Consider the following 19,379-nt stretch of genomic DNA (forward strand, 5'->3'; position numbering starts at 1 on the left):
TGTAGAATCACTGTGAAACGACTCTACAAGAGAAATGTACCAAAGGAGGCTAGCACAGAAGATACAGCTGAAACAAATAGACACCATGGAAGATATAAACGAGAGCTGAGAGAAAATTAAAAACAACATTAAAGAAGCAGCAACAGAAGCTCTAGGAAAACGCAAAGACATACTGAACAAAAGAAACAACAACAATGCACCATGGTTCAGAAAAGAAATAAAAGATAAATGTAAAGAAAAACGAGAGGCCTACACGAAGTACAAAACATCAAATACCCCAGAATCTCGAGACACCTGTAGAAGAGTACGAAATGAAACAAAGCAGTTGGTAAGAAGAACAAAAAATAAACACTGGCAACAGTTTACAAAAAGAATGGAAAGCGACTTCTAAGGTACACAAAAACAAATTTGGAGATTCATAAGAAACCAACGGAAAGAAATGCCAGAATTAAAGGAATAAAATAACATACCAACAAATAAATGGGAAAGATACCTGACGGAACTGTTTAAAGCAAAGGACAATAATTGTCAACACAATAACGTACCTGAATTAAGACACGAAATAGAAATCAGTTTTCAGGCAGTAGAAATAGCCAATTCACTCAAAAATAGAAAGTCACCAGGACCAGACGGAATAACCAAGTTAGTGAAAGACGGAAGAGAAAGTATAACCCTAGAGATGACAAAACTTATTCTCAAACTAATATTCCACTGCAAGATACCAGACGCATGGAGAAACAGCATAATGATACCAATGTTCAAGAAAGGGGATAAAGAAGACCCCAACAATTATAGAGGTATAAATCTACTGAACACCGCACTTAAGCTTACCACAAAAGTCCTAACCAACAAAACCAATAAACTCACAACTTTGTTACATGAACAACAAGGATTCAGATCAGGAAGATTCTGCGTAGAAGAAACAGGCTTTAAAGCCTACGTACAAGAAGGAAGAAGAAGAAGATGATTGGTAGTATACACTCATCGAATGCTTTTGTCTGTGGGTGCAGTGGCATCCTGGATTTGAATATAACTGCATTATTACCAAAAGATGTCCAAGCCAGTTTCATTCTTCTGTTGATTCCTGTGAGTAAGGAGCCAGATTTGTGTAATAATTGTCCCAGGTTTACATTCTCGTGTAGTGTCTTAAGTGCAGTGTTGTTTATTATTACATCTTGGGCATCCAGTAGCTCATTGTACATGGTTTTTGTTATTCTAAAGTTCATTTTTAGGCCAACTTCATTGCTAGCTACATTTAGGTCGCTTATCAGTACTTCGAGTTCTGCAGGATTATCAGCAATCACAACGAGGTTGTCTACAAATTTAGATCAATGGATAAGCCTCTGTTCTGCCAGTTTATTTTGCAGAATATATGTTCTAGCTCTACTCATTAGTTCTCGAAGCGTATGATGTATGAATATAATTTAGCGTACTGAATCCTCTTTTGAAGCTTGCTCTCTATTGCGTGCAGCATCTAATGCGTTTGTTAATTTGTTGTTAATGATCTTTGTGAATATCTTGTATACGATTGGTAGTAGGCTTATAGGTCTGTAGTTTTTGATAATGTGGATCCTCAATAAGTTACTCCTGACTTCAGCAATTCTGGCATTGACCTCTTTCTGTCGATCCAATTTTGGGAAAATCATAAATGTGGATACAATCGTATTAGTCATATATTTGGTATTCCTTATTTTCTTTTCTGCATAAGATTGTCGTATTCTTGACATGTTAGGAAAAATCATAAAAGATTTAGAATCTTCAAAATACAAATAAATATAAAAAATATTTTGGACAGACCCGAACACAAATGCCTAAATATTAGAGGACATGACAGTGTAAATAACTCGGTCATCTGTTTCAATGAAAATCAATTGCCAATGAACTCGAAACATAAAAAGTTCGATGTCATGTTAGCGATACTAATTTATTACACATTTTAATCACTTAATTAAACAAAACGACTAAAAATAAATAAAACATAACATTAATACGTATAAATCGCATAAATCGTTTTACTACATTTATATCAATATGAAATTGTTAAAATATTCACAATCAAAGTATGTGCAAATAAAACACAAATGAAAAAAACACTCTCACTTTCCATTAATACCAGTATTTATATTTTAAATTATTAAATTGACAAATAAAATTGCCAATAGTGAATGGATTTATAACCATGCAAAAAATGCGGAAAAAACATTGGACGACCTGTTGCTTCTACAAATTAATTAAAATATAACCTAATTTCCGACCTTCCAATAAATAAAAATGAAATGTATTTATTAAACTGTTACATATTATATGTACTTTCCATCGCGATTTTTATTTTAAAAGCGGAGACTTGTTGAATGGTTGATTGAAACGGACTGGACAAAGTTCTATTAAACAGAAATCATTCATTTTATTCGATTTTATGTTAAAAATTTTCTATACTAATGACGGATTATTTAAGTAAATTTTATTATTAGACAGACAATATTATCTGTATATTTTTTACAAGCCGCAAGTATTAGCAGCAAGCATTTTTATTCCACAGTATTACACCATATCTATATCACATGTACTTACAAACTTTACTATTAAAAAGTAAAGACAATACTACATATTGTAAAATATAGTACCTAGTGTATGAAAATAATATTTTGTATCTTTAGTAACACGCTTGGAAGAGGCGGTCATACATCAGTGACATCAGAAGTTATTCTGTCTTCTGGTGATTTTCTATTTTTTAATTTCCTTAATGCTTCCTTCACCTCTTAATCCTTAATAGTTATTTCTACTTCGGCATTGGTGAATCGTCACTTTTATCAAATAGACATCGAAAGTAGTCTGTCCATGTTTACTAAAACAATTTTTAATTGAAGGTGATTAATTGGCAACATCGCACTTAACGAAGCCCTTAACGATAACTTAACAACGAAATCGTATTCCGTCACGATTTTGAAATGAATGATATAGATTTTAAAAAATGTATTCTTCTTCTTCTTTCTTCTTCTAATGGCGCTACAACCCTTTGTGAGTCTTCGCCTGCTTAACAATGTTCTTCCATTTTGCCCTGTCGGATACTTTCCTTCGCCACTACCTGATGTTCATGGTTTTAAGATCCCTCTCTACGTCGTCTATCCATCTTTTACGGGGCCTTCCTCTTGTTCTGTTTCCTTGGGGCGTCCATCTCTGGACTACTTTAACAGCTCGATTATCTGGCATTCTTTCTAGGTGACCAAGCCAGTTTAGTCTTTGTGACTTTACAAATCTGACAATATCTGCGCTCTGCATTAGTTCATCTAGCTTGTGGTTCATTTTAATTCTCCACGAACCATCGCTGCATTGGGTTGGTCCAAATATCTTCCTTAGTATTTTGCGCTCAAATATTCTCAGTTGATGTTCATCAGTGGTTGAGAGGGTCCACGTTTGACATCCATATGTGACCACTGGTCTAATTACTGTTTTGTAGATTCTCAGCTTAGACTCACGATTCAGTAACTTACTTTTCATTAAGTCTTTGTATGCATAAAAGCACTTATTACCGCTAAGAATCCGTGCTTGTATTTATTGACTGATGTTGTTGTTGTCATTTATTATTGAGCCTAGGTAGAGAAAAGTGGAGGCATATTTGTAGGTATGGTTGTCTACCTTCAGATTCTCATGTTCATTCGATTTTGTGCACTCCATATATTTTGTTTTGCTTTCATTTATATATAGACCAAACGTAGCAGCTTCTCGTTTTAGTTCTATAACTTTTTCGCTTAATACCCTTTTGTTGCGGCTTATTATGACAACATCATCCGCATATGCGCATATTTGCATAGATGTATTAATAAAGCCGTTTATATTCAGTTTTCTAACAACAGCTTCTAAAGTTAGATTAAAAAGTGTTGTTGATAAGGCCACTCCTTGTCTAACTCCATTTTCAATATCAAAGGCCTGCGTCATATCTCCATCTATTCTCACCATAGCTTTGGAACCCTCCAGAGTCATTCGTATAAGTTTAACGAACTTATTGGGTATCCCTAACATAGATAGTTGCTTTAACATCTTTTGTCGATCTACTCCATCAAACGCCTGTTTGAAATCGATATACAAGTTGTAAATAGGTATGTTATTTATATATTCAACACATTTTTCATGTATACCTCTTAACATATGTATTTGGTCTATAGTTGACCTCATTGGTCTGAAGCCACATTGGTATTCACCAATAATCTCCTCCGAAAACGATTCCAGGCGGCTGTATATAATTCCTGATAATATCTTGTAGATGACATTTAAAACTCTTATGTCCCTATAATTTTTGCAGAGTCGTTTGTCTCCCCCTTTGTACATAGGAAGTATGATTCCTACTTTCCAATCTTCTGGGATGACTTCTAGTGTCCATATGCGGTCGATTAGTTTATGGATACGCCTCGATAGCGCATGTCCACCATTCTTTATCAGTTCTGCAGTTATTCCATCTGTGCCAGGTGCTTTTTTATTTTTTAGATGTTTTATGACGTTTATCATTTCTTCCAATGTTGGTTGCTCAACTAGTTCTTCTGCTGTGTGGTGAATTATCTCTTCTTCCTCGTTTTGTTCTTTTCCTGGGTTTAACAGCTCTTGAAAATGCTCCTTCCACCTTTTCATTATTTCCTCTTTCTCGCTGACAATTGCCCCATTTTTGTCCTTGCAAACTGTTGATCTTGTCAAATAGAACACCTATGCACATATAGAATGTGGAACGAATAAACTAAAATATCATATTTCTCTCATTCCCATTCTTTTCAAGAACGTAAATATATATAGACCAGCGAAATATTGATAAGTTTACCGATACTTGTCCAAATATACGCTCGTGAATCGCACCAATTTATATTGTTACCGGGGCAAATTTTATGGGACTATCTTACTTTTCACTTATTTATATGGGCGAAGCATACACAATAAAAATGACCCCGCTAAGAATTTACTGCTGACATTTAACATGGTTGCCGTTAGCGTTTAGTTCAATTTGTAGATTAATCACCTTTAATTGAAAATTGTCCGACTATAATGTGTTTCGTTTTTATTAGTTCGTTCATCTCTTTTAGCTTTTCTTTGATTATTTTCCATATTTTTTTTTGTGTCACGTAGAATTTGTGTCTAACTGTTTTGAGAAGTTCTGAGGTGTTCCCTTCTAATTTGTCTTACTAAAGTATTCGTATGGGAACTCAAGTAGTCTACATAATATATATCGTAATCTAAATTTGGATCATAAAAACCATATTAAATCTTGGCGTCCAAAACCCAACAATCCTTGCTGGCAAACAGTCCTAACCCATTTTTAAATAGTGATGTCTGAGCTAAGAACTATACAACGTTTTGTTAAATCATCATCGTATAACGGGGGTCCTACGGCGATTGCCGCTCCATTTCAGCCTCCATCTTTTCCTATCTCTCCAATCTCCCTCTTCTAAGCCTCTAGATTGCATTGTTTTTGTAATTTCTCTTCTCCAGGAATTTGGTGGTCTTCCCCTTTTCCTTCTTTCTGGCGGAACATACATTAAGGCTTTCTTTGGCCACCGCTCCTCCTCCATTCTCATCACGTGACCATACCATTGTAATTGCCTTCCTTGTATTCTATCTGAAAGAGTATCTCTAATTCCTGTACGGTTTCGTATTTCCTCATTTCTGATTCTTTCCATTCTCGATACTCGACATGACCTTCTAAGATAATCCATTTCCACAACGTCTACTTTATCTCGTTCATTCTTTGTCATCGTCCAACATTCGGCACCATATGTGGTAATTGGTTCTACAATTGCTCTGTATACGCGAAGTTTGGTATGCATCTTTATTTTATTAGACCACAGTAATGAATTCAGTATTCGGATGCATTTTTTCCCTTGGGTTATTCGGTTTTGTACATTTATCTTAACTCTGCCATCTGCTGATATGATGCTTCCTAGATATTTATACTGGTTGCAGCCTTTTATGACTGCGTTTTCAAGCCTCAGATCTGTGGTATTTCCTCCAATTTTTAAATATTCGTTTTGTTAAATAATTATTTATTAATTAACTGTCAAACTATGAAATCAATCATATTGCCATGGTCTACTCAACAAGAAGAGCTTCTTTCTAGGCGATATTTGCGTCATAGGAAAACTAACAAACTCTTTTAAATTTAGAAATATTATTTATCAATTTAATATTTTATATAATGTTTAATAGCCCTGATATCACATTTTATTTAAATATCACCAAATGTCGAAAGCAATAACTAATCTATGATCAAGTTCATCAAATTTTCAATGTTCAACATTATATAAATATTATTGATTTTAATATTAATAAAACACATAAAATGAAATTACCCACAACTTATCTAGACCTGTTGCTTGTATTTAATCAAACTATAACTTAATTCCATCCCCTTCGATAAAGAACACAAGCGTATCGAAGAACAGTTCTTTACAAGCAACAGAAGACTTTTTTGTTTCGATAGTCATTGTCTATTTAATGTAATCGAACAGACATGTAAGTGTGCCAGGGATATACAAGATAACGTTACTATTGTTACTACGATAGAGATTTATTATATTCACGGCACAATTAGGTTTTGTAATCGACTGAGGGGTTGAGATATACACTCAAGTACGCACATATGCGTGTAACAAAATATTCTTTTTTGATTCGTTCTCAAGCGGTGTATTCGGCAATTTAATTTTGGCTAAATAGTTTAAAGGAGCATCTGTGACTATTTCGATTAACGGTTTTCTTTGGAGAAAATACTGTTGCATAAATATGTAAAGATCTATTCATCGATGAAACTATATTAAGTTCATTATTGCCACTTAATACAAACAGTAACAACCAAAAACATCTACTTTTTGTTCCTTTATATAAGCAATTTTGCTTGTTAATTTAAAATACAAAGAGTTTGCAGTCCTTGGCAATTTCGTCATATAAGCAAATTCGAAAGAGTATGCAAATTGTAGGCATGAAGGATGCCGATTTTGGTTTACTGGAAATTTCATAAAGAGCTACAGCTAATGCATCAACGGTGTTAAGAGTTTGGAGGAAGTGGTCCAATGATAAGACTTATCCTAGAATATTGCAAAGCTGTGATTTGCGCCATCTTAGACTTTTTGCTCTCATAAATAGATGGGACAGTGTACATCAAGTACGAGATGATTCAGTTGTAGCTACAAGAAGAATAGTCTCAATAAGAACAGTTAATCAAAGATTACTTGGAATGAAACTTAAATTTTGGCAAAACTGGAACGGCCAATGGAATTTTGTCTGCTTCACTGATAAATCTAGGTTTTGTTTGGGTGGCTCTGATAAGTGCATAAAGTAAGACGATTTCGAGCTGATAAAGACAACCAAGCAGTATGTAAAGGAGTGATATATTTTTGAGAAGATCTTTTAACAGGATACCGCAATATCTCATATTGTACGTAAAATCATGAAGTTCACACAAAAATTTGATATAGAGACTTTGGAGTGGCCATCAAGATCAACTGATTTGTCACCAATTGAGCATGTGTAAGATAAGGAGGTCGAATCCTAAATCCATTTGCTACATTCTTCAGCAAATTTAGAAGACCTGTGCCATGTTAAAAGAAGAATCTGGATGAGTATTCCGCAATATGAAATAGACACTTAGTTCGATTAATGGTCCTTAGAATAACTGAGTGCATAAAATCAAGGAGGAGCAGCTCATTATTAATTTTTTAAATGAATATTAAAAAAAATATTTGTCTTTCTAAATGTTGCATTTTTGGTCATATTATAAGTATATTTAGTTTTTTACAAATCTTAATTTTGACGTATATGTTAATATTTTCTATTATTTACATTTTTTTCCGTCCATAATATTGAGATCGCAACTTTATCCATTTTTCATTATTAAAAATTAATAGCGTAGTAGTAAAAAATTTTTTTTTTTTTCGAAAAAAACTATTACTTTTTTTTGAGATAGTTGAAGGTCTAATTTTTTTTGTATTTTGTGTATTTAATTAAAAACTATTTTTTGATTTGTTCCAGATTTTTCCGTTGGGTATACCACCTTTAAAAACCCATACATCTGTTTTTTAGTGACTTTTGGGGACTTTCCCCATTTTATAGACTTCAAAATAGATCAAATCAAAGTTTTTTATAGGTTATATATAATTTGACGTAACTGAGTCATAAAACATTTAAAAATTAGGCGATAGACCATTAATCCCCCAAAAAACCATGGTTTTTTCAAGATTTTTAAGTGTTTTTGAGATTTTTTGCGGCGTAAATCATATTTTTTGAAATCGATACAAACCCATTTAATACGTCTTTAATTTATTTAAAAATATATATGAAAAAGAATTTTCGGTTTTCTAAGAAAAAACAGGTTTTTAATGGTTATTCGGGAGTTTCTACCGGATTTACTCAACTTTACTTTTATACTTCAATAAACAGTATGTTTTCAAAAAAATTATTTTTTTTGGATTTAAATTAAAAAAAAATGAGACATGCAACCTTCTCTAAAAAAGTTGTACGGTTTTTTGGAAATAAATCGAAAAAAAACATTTTTTAGGCTATGTACACTCAACATGGGGGTCTATAAAATAAGCAAGTTTTGTAAAAGCCTCAACTTGACGTGTAAATTTTTTGAAATTTTTAAATTGATTGAAACCCACTGAAAAAAAAAATAAAGTTTTGTAAAAGCCTCAACTTGACGTGTAAATTTTTTGAAATTTTTAAATTGATTGAAACCCACTGAAAAAAAAAAAATAAAAACGAAAACTTGACGTTTTTGGTGGAAGGGATATGGGAGGGCGTGGCTGGTTAAAATTGCGTTTAAGAAGTTTTATTTTTTAATTGCATGGAAGATTGTGGACAACAACACACGTCTACTGCATGCTCCATGATGGGTGATCCCAAATGCCCCAACTGTAATGGAGGCCAACCGGCATTTTCACAAAAATGCCCACACCGAAGAATCCAACCAAAAGACACAAAACAAACACAACCCGCACACACTTCCAAGCAAATCCCCTCATACGACCGACCTATCCTCGGACATGAAATCCCTAATCTACTTCATATTAATGATCCTCTTCAATGTCTTCCCTGAAAAGAGGAGTGACACAATCCGCTATTTAAATCAAATGACCAATGCATTGTATGTGTATGGGTACGCCATATGAACCTCCTGCTACAACAATTCCATAGACCAAACCTTCACTCAACTCCGCACATAAACACACAATACAACATAAACATTCATTATTCATATATACACTTTACACATACACATCATTTACCCACACATACACTGTACCTCCACCCTTCTTCTTCTTCAGTGCCTTATCCGGTCCGGATGTTGGCGATCATCAAGGCTATCATGGTTTTGTTGACTGCTCTGCGAAACAGCTCCGCTGAGGTCATCCCAAACCATTGTCGGAGATTTTTCAACCACGAGATACGACGGCGTCCCGGTCCTCTTCCACCTTCCACCTCATAACCTTGGGTGGTACCTCCACCCAAGCTCACAAATCATAAACATACAAACACCAAAAAAAGAAACAAGCCAACAACACACAACCAATAACTACATAAACCTGCACAATCCACACACACCAAACACTAAACGGTCCACACCAAAATCACAAGGACAGGGGGAGATTGGCTTTCTGTGGTTTCCCAATCTCATTGCAAAACGATACCTGATCCTAAGTAAGGACACACTCACAGCTATCATCCACCAGTTTAAATCGAACAAAACAAAAAGGACAACAATCTGAAAAGGACCGTTTCCAACAGAACTTGTACTTAGTAGCGGGCTTGGCTAACCGGTATCGAAAGGCAGGAAATCCTTCTGACACTACTGCTTTACAGCCACAACTTAGTTCCGGAGATCAGCAATATGCATAGATTGACGTTTCTCCAATAAAAAAACCCCGCCCTTGAAGAGGCGCCAAAGCCTAAACAAAGTAAAAACATGTTTCTCTTTAATTACATGGAACGTAAAAAAATTTAAAAAAAATTAAATTCTGGGAGTAAGGGCGGTACTCAGGGGGTACCATTTTTAGTCCAAAGTATGCAACTTACACTTTGTTTATAAAAGTCTGTTATTATGAATTGTAAATATGATATTGTGTGTATTCTAGAACTAGAATTAGTAGAAATTATTCCAAGAGCATTTGAGTGTTATCTTTTTTATAATTTATTATTAAATACACATAACAAAGTCTATTAATGTTTTCTTTTCTGAATTATTCTTCCATTTTTTTGTTTATTGTTTATACTTTATAGCTATTCTTGTTTTAGACAAAAACGTCCAATTATTGAGTATTTCCTCCATAATTTCCAATAATAACACTCTTGTTGCGAGCAATACAAACCTCTACGCGCTTACATGTTGAGTATAAATAAACGATGACATATTTTAATTAGTCTATTAATATTTTCTTTTCTGAATTATTCTCCCATTTTTTTGTTTATTGTTTATACTTTATAGCTATTCTTGTTTTAGACAAAAACGTCCAATTATTGAGTATTTCCTCCATAATTTCCAATAATAACACTCTTGTTGCGAGCAATACAAACCTCTACGCGCTTACATGTTGAGTATAAATAAACGATGACATATTTTAATCATACTCTCCTACGTTAGATATAGATTTTATATCCATTACAATAATATAATTTTTTTTTAATAATTTAAATGGATTTTTTTGCATTCCACCGCCGGCTGTTAGTGTATAAAAGTAAGAATGATTTATTTTCCGAAAGCAATAAACTGTAATGTAAAGTAATTTTTTCTGTCTTGAAATTGTAGAGCACTATGAACAAACACATAATAAAACAGACTTTATAGAAAAAGGACGAAGCAATAAATTTCAAATACTATTTAGTGATATATACTCACGTATAGGTACTTAGAATTCATACAAAGACGTTTCTCAATACCAATTATATTGCCGCTCAGTAAATTTAAAGATCAAACATCACGCCTACCACCTGGTTTTTAGAAAATCTCTTATTTTACTGCTAACAGAAGAACTATTGTAAAACCGTTTATTATGTGTTACATTTCTTAAGATGGCCCACCTGTCTTGGGTAGGTTTTTCGCACTAAAATGCTCGGAACAGAATGGTACACTTCCGGTTTATTATAAGAAACGAAATTGCCTTAATTTGGTACTTAAGGCTTTTAAATGCCACAAGTAGGAAATAAATGCCCTTCTGCTGGGTAATTTATGGCACAACGCAGCAACTGATTTCGAGTTTACAACTGTTGTGTTATGTGTATTGTAAAATGGACTACAAATGTTTTTCTGTAATTGTTACGGTGGTAATTTATTGATTTGGTGTAAATGGACTTGACATAGTGGTGAAATCGTCCAATAAGTAAGTTGTAGGTACATATTACCTTAAGAAGGTCACGGCTATTTATCCGGAGTTGTATCTTTGTATTTAAATATTTTCTAAGGGTGCCTTATTTTAAAATTTGGTTCTTTAATGAATATTTTTTATGAATAAACTTATATTTATTCACTAAATATTGTATTTATATGGGATTAAGCCAAAATTAATTGTATTAAAAATTACATTTTACATTTGTTTATGACGTTTTGATTTCTAATCCGGAAATCGTTCGCAAAAAAGAATTATTGTAAAAACAAATTATTTTAACCTGTTCATGTTTATTAATTGGCGCTTTTTAATATCCAATTTGACAGTTGACTTACTTGGCCTTGATCTTTTTGTGAAAATAGCCACGTGTTGAGGTGAAATTCTTAGAGTGATGGTTTACCCTTCGGATTGATATCATATTCTGATTTTTATTCTGATATTCTGTTGATGGGTTTGCTAACCATTTTTCTTCGTTCAAGTATAGACAAAATATGAAAAAAAAGAAGAAACCTACTTTACAATACAGAACACAACAAAAACAACAGGACTATAAACGAATCCAAAACGAAACAAATATGAAACCGGCATATTTATGTTTCGTTGACCTGAGGAAGGCATTTGACAGGGTCTAATTAAATAACTCTATGTTCTTATTGTACACAATAGAGATAGGAATAATCAAAACCATCGAAAATATATTCCAGAATAAAAAAGTAGAATAATCACTAACCGACCCAGTTAAGGCTAACAATGGGTTAAGACAGTATTACCTGAGACCTTTATTTTTTAACCCATTAAAGCCCAAATTAATTTTTTTTTCGAAAATTATCGATTTTTTGCTATTGTTAATCCATAAAGTGTTAAATTAAAACAAAATTTTTATTATTTTCAAAAAAAGTTGTCATAATAGGGCACCGCTAGTTCCTTGTGGAATCGCACAGAATATTTCAGAAAATTAATAATATTTCTTATTCGAATTGAATGTTTATTTCTACTTCTTCTTCTTCTTCTTCTTCTTCTACTTTTTCGTCTTCTTATTCTTCTTCTTCTTCTTCTTCTTTTTTATAAGTAAGTCTGCTTGTTCACTGGCGGATTAATACCTCTATGGAAGGGTGTCCGATACTTCTTTTGCCGATTGGTGACTTATCTCATACTATTTAGACGACACGGGTCTCCTCCATTCTGTTTATGTGGTTATTCTATTATTTTTTCTATGTTGTGTGCATACATGAAAAACTCGAATAGAGCCAACAGAGCTGCAAGATCTGGAAAAAATGAAAGGCAGAATTGACAAAACAGTCATCACACCAATAATTACATACTCGGCAGCAAAACGACCCAAAATATAGAGCACAAAAAGAATGTTAGAAACAACAGAGATGAAAACCATTAGAAAAATCGATGGAAAGACACTATGGGACAGAGCTAGAAGTGCAGATAAACGACGGAGATGCAAGGTGGACAATATCAAGGGCTGGGTAAGAAATAGAAAAGATGAATGAATCGATCATACGATCATCATCGATTCTCCAATAGGAAGACGATCAGTGGGAACACCACAAAAACAATGAAACAATAACTTACTGGAGGACCGTTAAAAAACAGACAGTCTACATAAAAATAAGAAGAAAACAATTTTTTGAAGTGCTACCAGATATAATTTGTTATGAAAACTAATAGCTTCAACTGACTAGCTAATGTAGTACCTAGTTTACTATATATAGTAGGTTAGTGTTTAAGATTATTTCCAGTTCATTTTTGTTAGTGTACTAACTAACCTGCTTGTGTATGTAAATACAAATCCGTTACCTAATAATTGAATATTTTATCCTAAACCCCACTAGAGGATATAAAAATTAAAAGTGAATTATAAAAATAATTCACTTTTTAAAGCATTAAATCCTAATGATATGCTTTTACGACTCCCGAAAACAATCGTTATAATTTCGTTATTTCTCTTAAACAACTCGTTCCTAAGTTTTCACCAAATTGATGATTCTAATTATTCTTAGACGTCTGATGGACAGACAAACAGTAGCTTCTTCTTGTAATTTGCGCGCTGTCATGCAATATTATGCAGAAATTGAACTTTGATTAGTATGAGAACTTTAATAACTTCGTTTAGATTGACTGCCACTTATTCGACTATTGGATCTTTAATTTTAGACATTTCGGCTTTAATTTGAATGTTTACTAGACCCAGTGCTTGGCGATTTTAAATTGATTTAATTTTACGTGTTGAGTATAAAATTAATTGATTCACTGTGTGTAACAAGTATGTTTATTAAAACAAGAATGTTAACTGTTGTAGATCTGATCATCTTTGAAAACTAGATCATCCGGAAAATATTATTGAAAGGCGCTTATAATTGCATACTATGTAATACAAGCTCGATAAATTTCCTAATTTTGAAACTATTTTAGTATTTTTTATACGTAATATCTGTATCTAGATGAACTGTTCTAATAGTTGTGTATCTTTTGTAGCATCTTTTTCACGTATCATATGACTTTATATACACACCATGAAATTATAATACATACAAAAATTAAAAAAAAAAAAGTAAAATTCATAAACAAAAATTTAACTTATTTAGATATTCAATAGCTTCTGTCGTAGTAGAAAATCCTCTCGGCTCCCTTCATAGGCTCTGATTTAGCACTATTTATACTTTATTACATGTTGTATTGTCTATCTTGCAGCAGACGGCACAGTCGCATATGGAGGAGATGGTAGCTTTCAGCACTTGTTTAGTAAATCCGCACGTTTACGGAAATTCCGCATTCCAGATCCTATTTAGACGTGTCCACGTTTTGATAACTTAAAGCTAGGTGGTTTCTGTGTGATACATGGTAGTTTCTGCGCTTGTGGAGATTTCTGAGACCATTATTTAGTCTTGTAGCAAGTGAGATCGAACTTTGTCTCAGAAAGAAAGTTGTTTGTCTATTACTAAGGACGGGTATCTGGACTCAGGGCTTTGCGCTCAAGTGCTAGACTCTCCTCATTCATTCAGTCCTCAATATAGAAGATCAATCTAATGAGCTTTTCAGAAAACTTTTAAAATTAAACATTGAAAGCCCATATAATATACTGCATCTTCTTGCTTCAGACAGAAAAGAAATTTACGATTGTTTGCTGTCTTTCGCCAGAATAACGAATATACAAATATAACCACCTTTGTTGATACCTAATGTCTTTCCTTAATGTATGTATACCTATCTGTCCGATGCCTACCTTTTATCATTTATAAAAATGCCCTGATCGGCCCCTGGACAAGAAGGGTGTAATCCCTGTGTAATCCTTATATTGTATCTATTTTTAAAAATTTGTGTCTGGCTGTGTGGGTATTTACCCTAAAGCCAATAACAAAAAAAAATTAATTGACTTAACATCAACATAATTTCTTGATTTTCTATCAGCCTATTGATAAATTAATTATCGTTGCTTAATTTAATTGATCTAAGTGGTCACATATGGTCGTTTGGTGTTACCGGGCATACGTTTTTCAACGAAGCAAATACATATTAATGCTAACTCATCAAGGTACGTCTTACAACCAACGTAAAAATTGATACGTATTTAATAATATGAAATTATTAAGAACCACTACTTCATAAAATTTTATTATATCGGCAAAGTATCTGTTACTGTAGATCAACACAAAAGTACCCAATTTTTACAGATTAATCCTAACAAGATATAAATAAGTAATGGCCTCTTAGTAAATTTTTTGGGGATAAAGCTGAACAAATTTTACAGTTTACATTTACAGCGCATGCTGTACTGTCTGCTTCTTTATTTTTAGTATAATATGATTACTTGAAATCAAAAAAGATATTCAGTTTCAAAAAGGAAGCATTTCTGATTGAATATTTTGTTTAAGAGTAAAATGAAAACGATATTTTATTTATTATGAAAATATTAATTCTTGGTAAGCCGCAGCGAGACGAGAGACGGCCGTCCAATTTGTATAGTTTAATTATTTCGGTCAATTGGAAATTTGGAAGTATCAACAATCGACGCGGGATATAAAATATTCCGTCGGTAACTTAGCACAGATGAAACACAATCATACGGCACATCTCCCCATATTGTTCGAATTTTGACAGGGTGTTGTGATGGATGTCGTGCATAACATCGTCAGTATTGACCAGTTCAACATAGAAGTCATCGGCGCTCCGCATACAAAAACTGCACATAAAATTACATGCAAGTCTAGTGCAGGCATCATTCAATTAGCCCTGGGTGTGGCCACAGCCTCGCTTTATAAAACATCGATCGAACGAGCGGTCATCGTTTCAAAAGTACGCTCTTTGATTCCCTCATTGCCGCTTTAATTTCAACACTAGCACATGCGCCCGTACAGCGGATCCTCGACTGTTTCCTCATCCTCGGCCGCCGCTAATTTGCAGCAGGCCATGGAAAAACGTGTGCATTAACGGCAACTCTATCCCACTCCTGTAAACGTGATACTCCGCTATCCTACTTCTGATCGCTAATAATTCAACCGGAAAAAAAGGATCGCGATCACCGCCGATATGATTTATATACATCGAGGTGTTTTTGAAGGGTGGTTTGTTTGTTTTCCATTTGCTGCTTGCTCTCTACTCTCTGCATGGGCCCAACATGGTCAGCGGACAAATTACGGAATTTTAATAAAATTATTCGTGCACATACTCTATTGTGTTCGCGGAAAAATAGCTTTCAATTTATCATCATTCAGACCAAGGATCAACATTCAATTTTTCACAAATTGACAGCGTTCACCGATATTGACAGTCTCAACTGCCGTTCTGATTAAAAACACAATTAAGGTATTACTCGACTTATATCTTCTTTAAAACAACTGCATCAACACACAATGGTCAACTATATTTTTTGTCGCTACAGACAGAATATCAAAATATAAACAATATGTCACTCTTTCTCTGTTTATCGAAAGTTTTACAGTTTTAATTGCTTACAAATCTAATTATGTAAAACCTGTAGCTTTGATACTCAAAACTACAGGTTATATATAATACTAGTACAAAAAACTAGAGAAACATTTGTATACAGTTTTAAATTTCTAAAAAAAATCAAAAGACAATTATCAAAACAAATATGGATATACTTTGATCAAATAAAAGGCAGATATCGAGCACAGTTTGTTATTTAAATCTTGCCCAAGTACTTTTGCTCCTGGAGCATCTTCAGGGACGTTTCGTCAATTTTGGCCTATCCAATATGGATATGTGAAATGTTAAACAATTAAAAAAAAACAAGATTCTAAAAAAAGTATTAAAGACAGTCAAAAATGTAAAGATACAAAGAATGGAGAATGAAAAATTGAAAAATATAATATACAGCGGTGTTAAAAAGTCTTGCATCACCTAAGCGCCTTATAGGTTTTGAGGTTTAACACAAGTTTTTTGTATATTTTTGCTAATTCATTTTAAGTTTGTGCTTATAATTAGCATTATCGGCATATTAGCCGATTAGTAATTAGCATTACTTACTAATGTTTTTTAATTACTTGCTTAAAATTCTACAGAAAAGAATAAAATAATCTGATTTCCCATAATCCGAGAAAATTATGAGGTGATTATTAAGTCGTTAAAGTACTATTAAATTGAATCGTAATGACAAATTTGCCACATATTTTGACTATATAAACACTGAAGTTACCCTAACACATTTATTCGCTCTTTGATTTTCGATAAAACACTCAAAATGTCATCCCAGACCAATCAAACTAAATCATCGAACGAAAAGTGTTTTGAAATTTTTTTTTACCATAAAAACGGCAAATCTAGTCGCGAAATAGCATTCGCAGTAAATTGTAATCAATCTGCAGTAATTAGAGTCATTAAGAAGTATGCTGAACAAGGAAAAATCGACGACAGACCGCGTAGTGGCCGACCAAAGAAAACTTCTGTTCGGGATGACGCTGCGTTCAGGAGAACAAGTCTGGCAGACAGAAGCCTTAATTCCACCCAATTGACGAAGCTTTGGTCTGAATTTACAGGTGTAAGCGTGTGCACGTCCACTGTGAGAAAAAGACTGCTTAGTTTTGGACTTAGAGGATGTAAGGCACGGAAGAAACCACTGCTTTCAAGAAAAGCAAAGATTGCACCGTTTGAAATGGGCCAAGGAACATCGAATATAGACATCAGAGCAGTGGCAGAGTGTACTGTTTAATGATGAATCCACTTTTAATATTAATAATCATCCTGGAAATGCCTACGTCAGAAGATTTCCTGGTGAAGAATTTTCTCCAAAATGTGTTCTTTCCACAATGAAACACCCAACCTCCGTTATGATATGTGGTTGCATGTCCGCTCGAGTGGTCGCCTACACGTTGTCTCTGGACTGATGAATGCTACCAAATACATTGAGGTACTACAGAATAAGATGCGGCGTAGTGGAAAAGACCTATTTGGCGAAGAAAAAATTATTTTTCAGGATGATAATGCTCCTTGCCATAGAGCAAAATTGGTTAAAGCTTGGATGGAGAGTAATGAAATTGATAGGATGGACTGGCCAGCGCAATCCCCGGACCTCAATCCCATCGAGAATTTGTGGCAAAGGATATCAAACATCATTTCGAAAAGCAAACTCACAAATAAAACGAAATTAATCGAATCTGTAATTCACGCTTGGCATCACTGTATTTCCATGGAGGAACTGCAAAAATTAATAAATTCCATGCCCAAATAATATATGAACTAGTTATTAAAAACAAAAGCTGCTTGATTAAATATTAAAATTAGTTTAAATTACTTCAATGTGATGTACAATATTGTCTTGATGTAAATAGCCCAATTTTTGTAATATTGAATAAAAAATTTTCGAACTACATTTTTTTTATTAATCAAAATTTTTGCTGTGTTTCCATTTTATAATATTGTCTTTAAGTGCTGGTTTGATGTAGATAGTAAATGGTTAAAAAATATTTAATGTAAATGCCTTAAACTTCTATTTTCATGTATTTGGTAAGGTCATGCAGGACTTTTTCACCACTGTAACTCAGATGATAATCTGTTAATTCTTCTTCTTCTTGTAGTTCCTCTTCCTATCGGAGGTTGACTATCATCACAGCTATCCGTACCTTATTGGCGGCTGCTCTAAAAAGATCTACTGAGCTGCAACTATACCACTCGCTTAGGTTTCTTAGCCAGGAAATTCTTCGTCTTCCTATAGATCTTTTACCCTTGATTTTACCTTGCATTATGAGCGTTAATATCTCATATTTCGCACCTCTGGTAATGTGGTCTAAATATTCCAGCTTTATGGCTTTGATGTGCTTTATGACCTCGCAATCCTTTTGTAGCCTTCTTAGTACTTCTGCATTTGTAATTCTTTGGGTCCATGGTATTTTCAAAATCCTTCCATAGCACCACATCTCAAATGATTCCAACTTCTTTATATTATCTATTTTTAGTGTCCATCTTTCCATTTGAGACAACAAACTCGAGAACACGTAGCATCTTAAGGCTCTTATCCTCAGCTCCAGAGGAAGGTGTCGATTAACACACATTGTTTTGACGTGACAACGTCTTAAATTAGGTTGTGGCTCGGAGTCATTCATGAAAAAGTGTAACGCCCGCTCACGTCTGTTACAGGGAGTCACCGAACGAGAGAGGCCCGCCGGACCGGCGAATGCCTTGCGTCTCTCTCCCACTCAAACATGATCGGTCCGCTGCGCGCGCAGCACTAGAGAATTAGGCGCGTTGAATCGGTGCGTGCTTCCGTGCTTGTGTCTCTGTCTTTCTCGAGCGTTCTTGGCGTTCAAGATACATTACAGCAGAAACACTTCCTTTCATTTCATATTTCTCCTATCATCGTCCTATCCTCAACAAAATCACTAAAATAGAAATTAGTTAAGTTTAAATTTACATGTACAATGTTTTAGTAAACAAAATATATTTCTATAGTTAAAATTTGTGCAATTCTTATTTTCATTCAATTCCTTGTTCCTATTGTGCAATTTAATAATATTCATATCAATAAATATTCTACCGAGAAAAAGACGTTGTCACGTA

General features: G+C 33.8%; 2 protein-coding genes across 5 annotated transcripts in view; both read left to right on the plus strand.

The window, feature by feature from the left end:
* pros (homeobox protein prospero) overlaps window positions 1–19,379 on the plus strand; it is a 237,481-nt gene that overhangs the window by 89,033 nt on the left and 129,069 nt on the right. The gene's annotated exons all lie outside the window — the stretch shown is intronic.
* LOC140442506 (uncharacterized) lies at window positions 17,068–17,535 on the plus strand. The gene has a single exon (XM_072533573.1). It carries the CDS (start codon window positions 17,068–17,070, stop codon window positions 17,533–17,535), a length of 468 nt encoding a protein of 155 aa, XP_072389674.1.

The sequence above is a fragment of the Diabrotica undecimpunctata genome, chromosome 5, assembly GCF_040954645.1.
Source record: "Diabrotica undecimpunctata isolate CICGRU chromosome 5, icDiaUnde3, whole genome shotgun sequence".
NCBI classification, from domain to species: domain Eukaryota; kingdom Metazoa; phylum Arthropoda; class Insecta; order Coleoptera; family Chrysomelidae; genus Diabrotica; species Diabrotica undecimpunctata.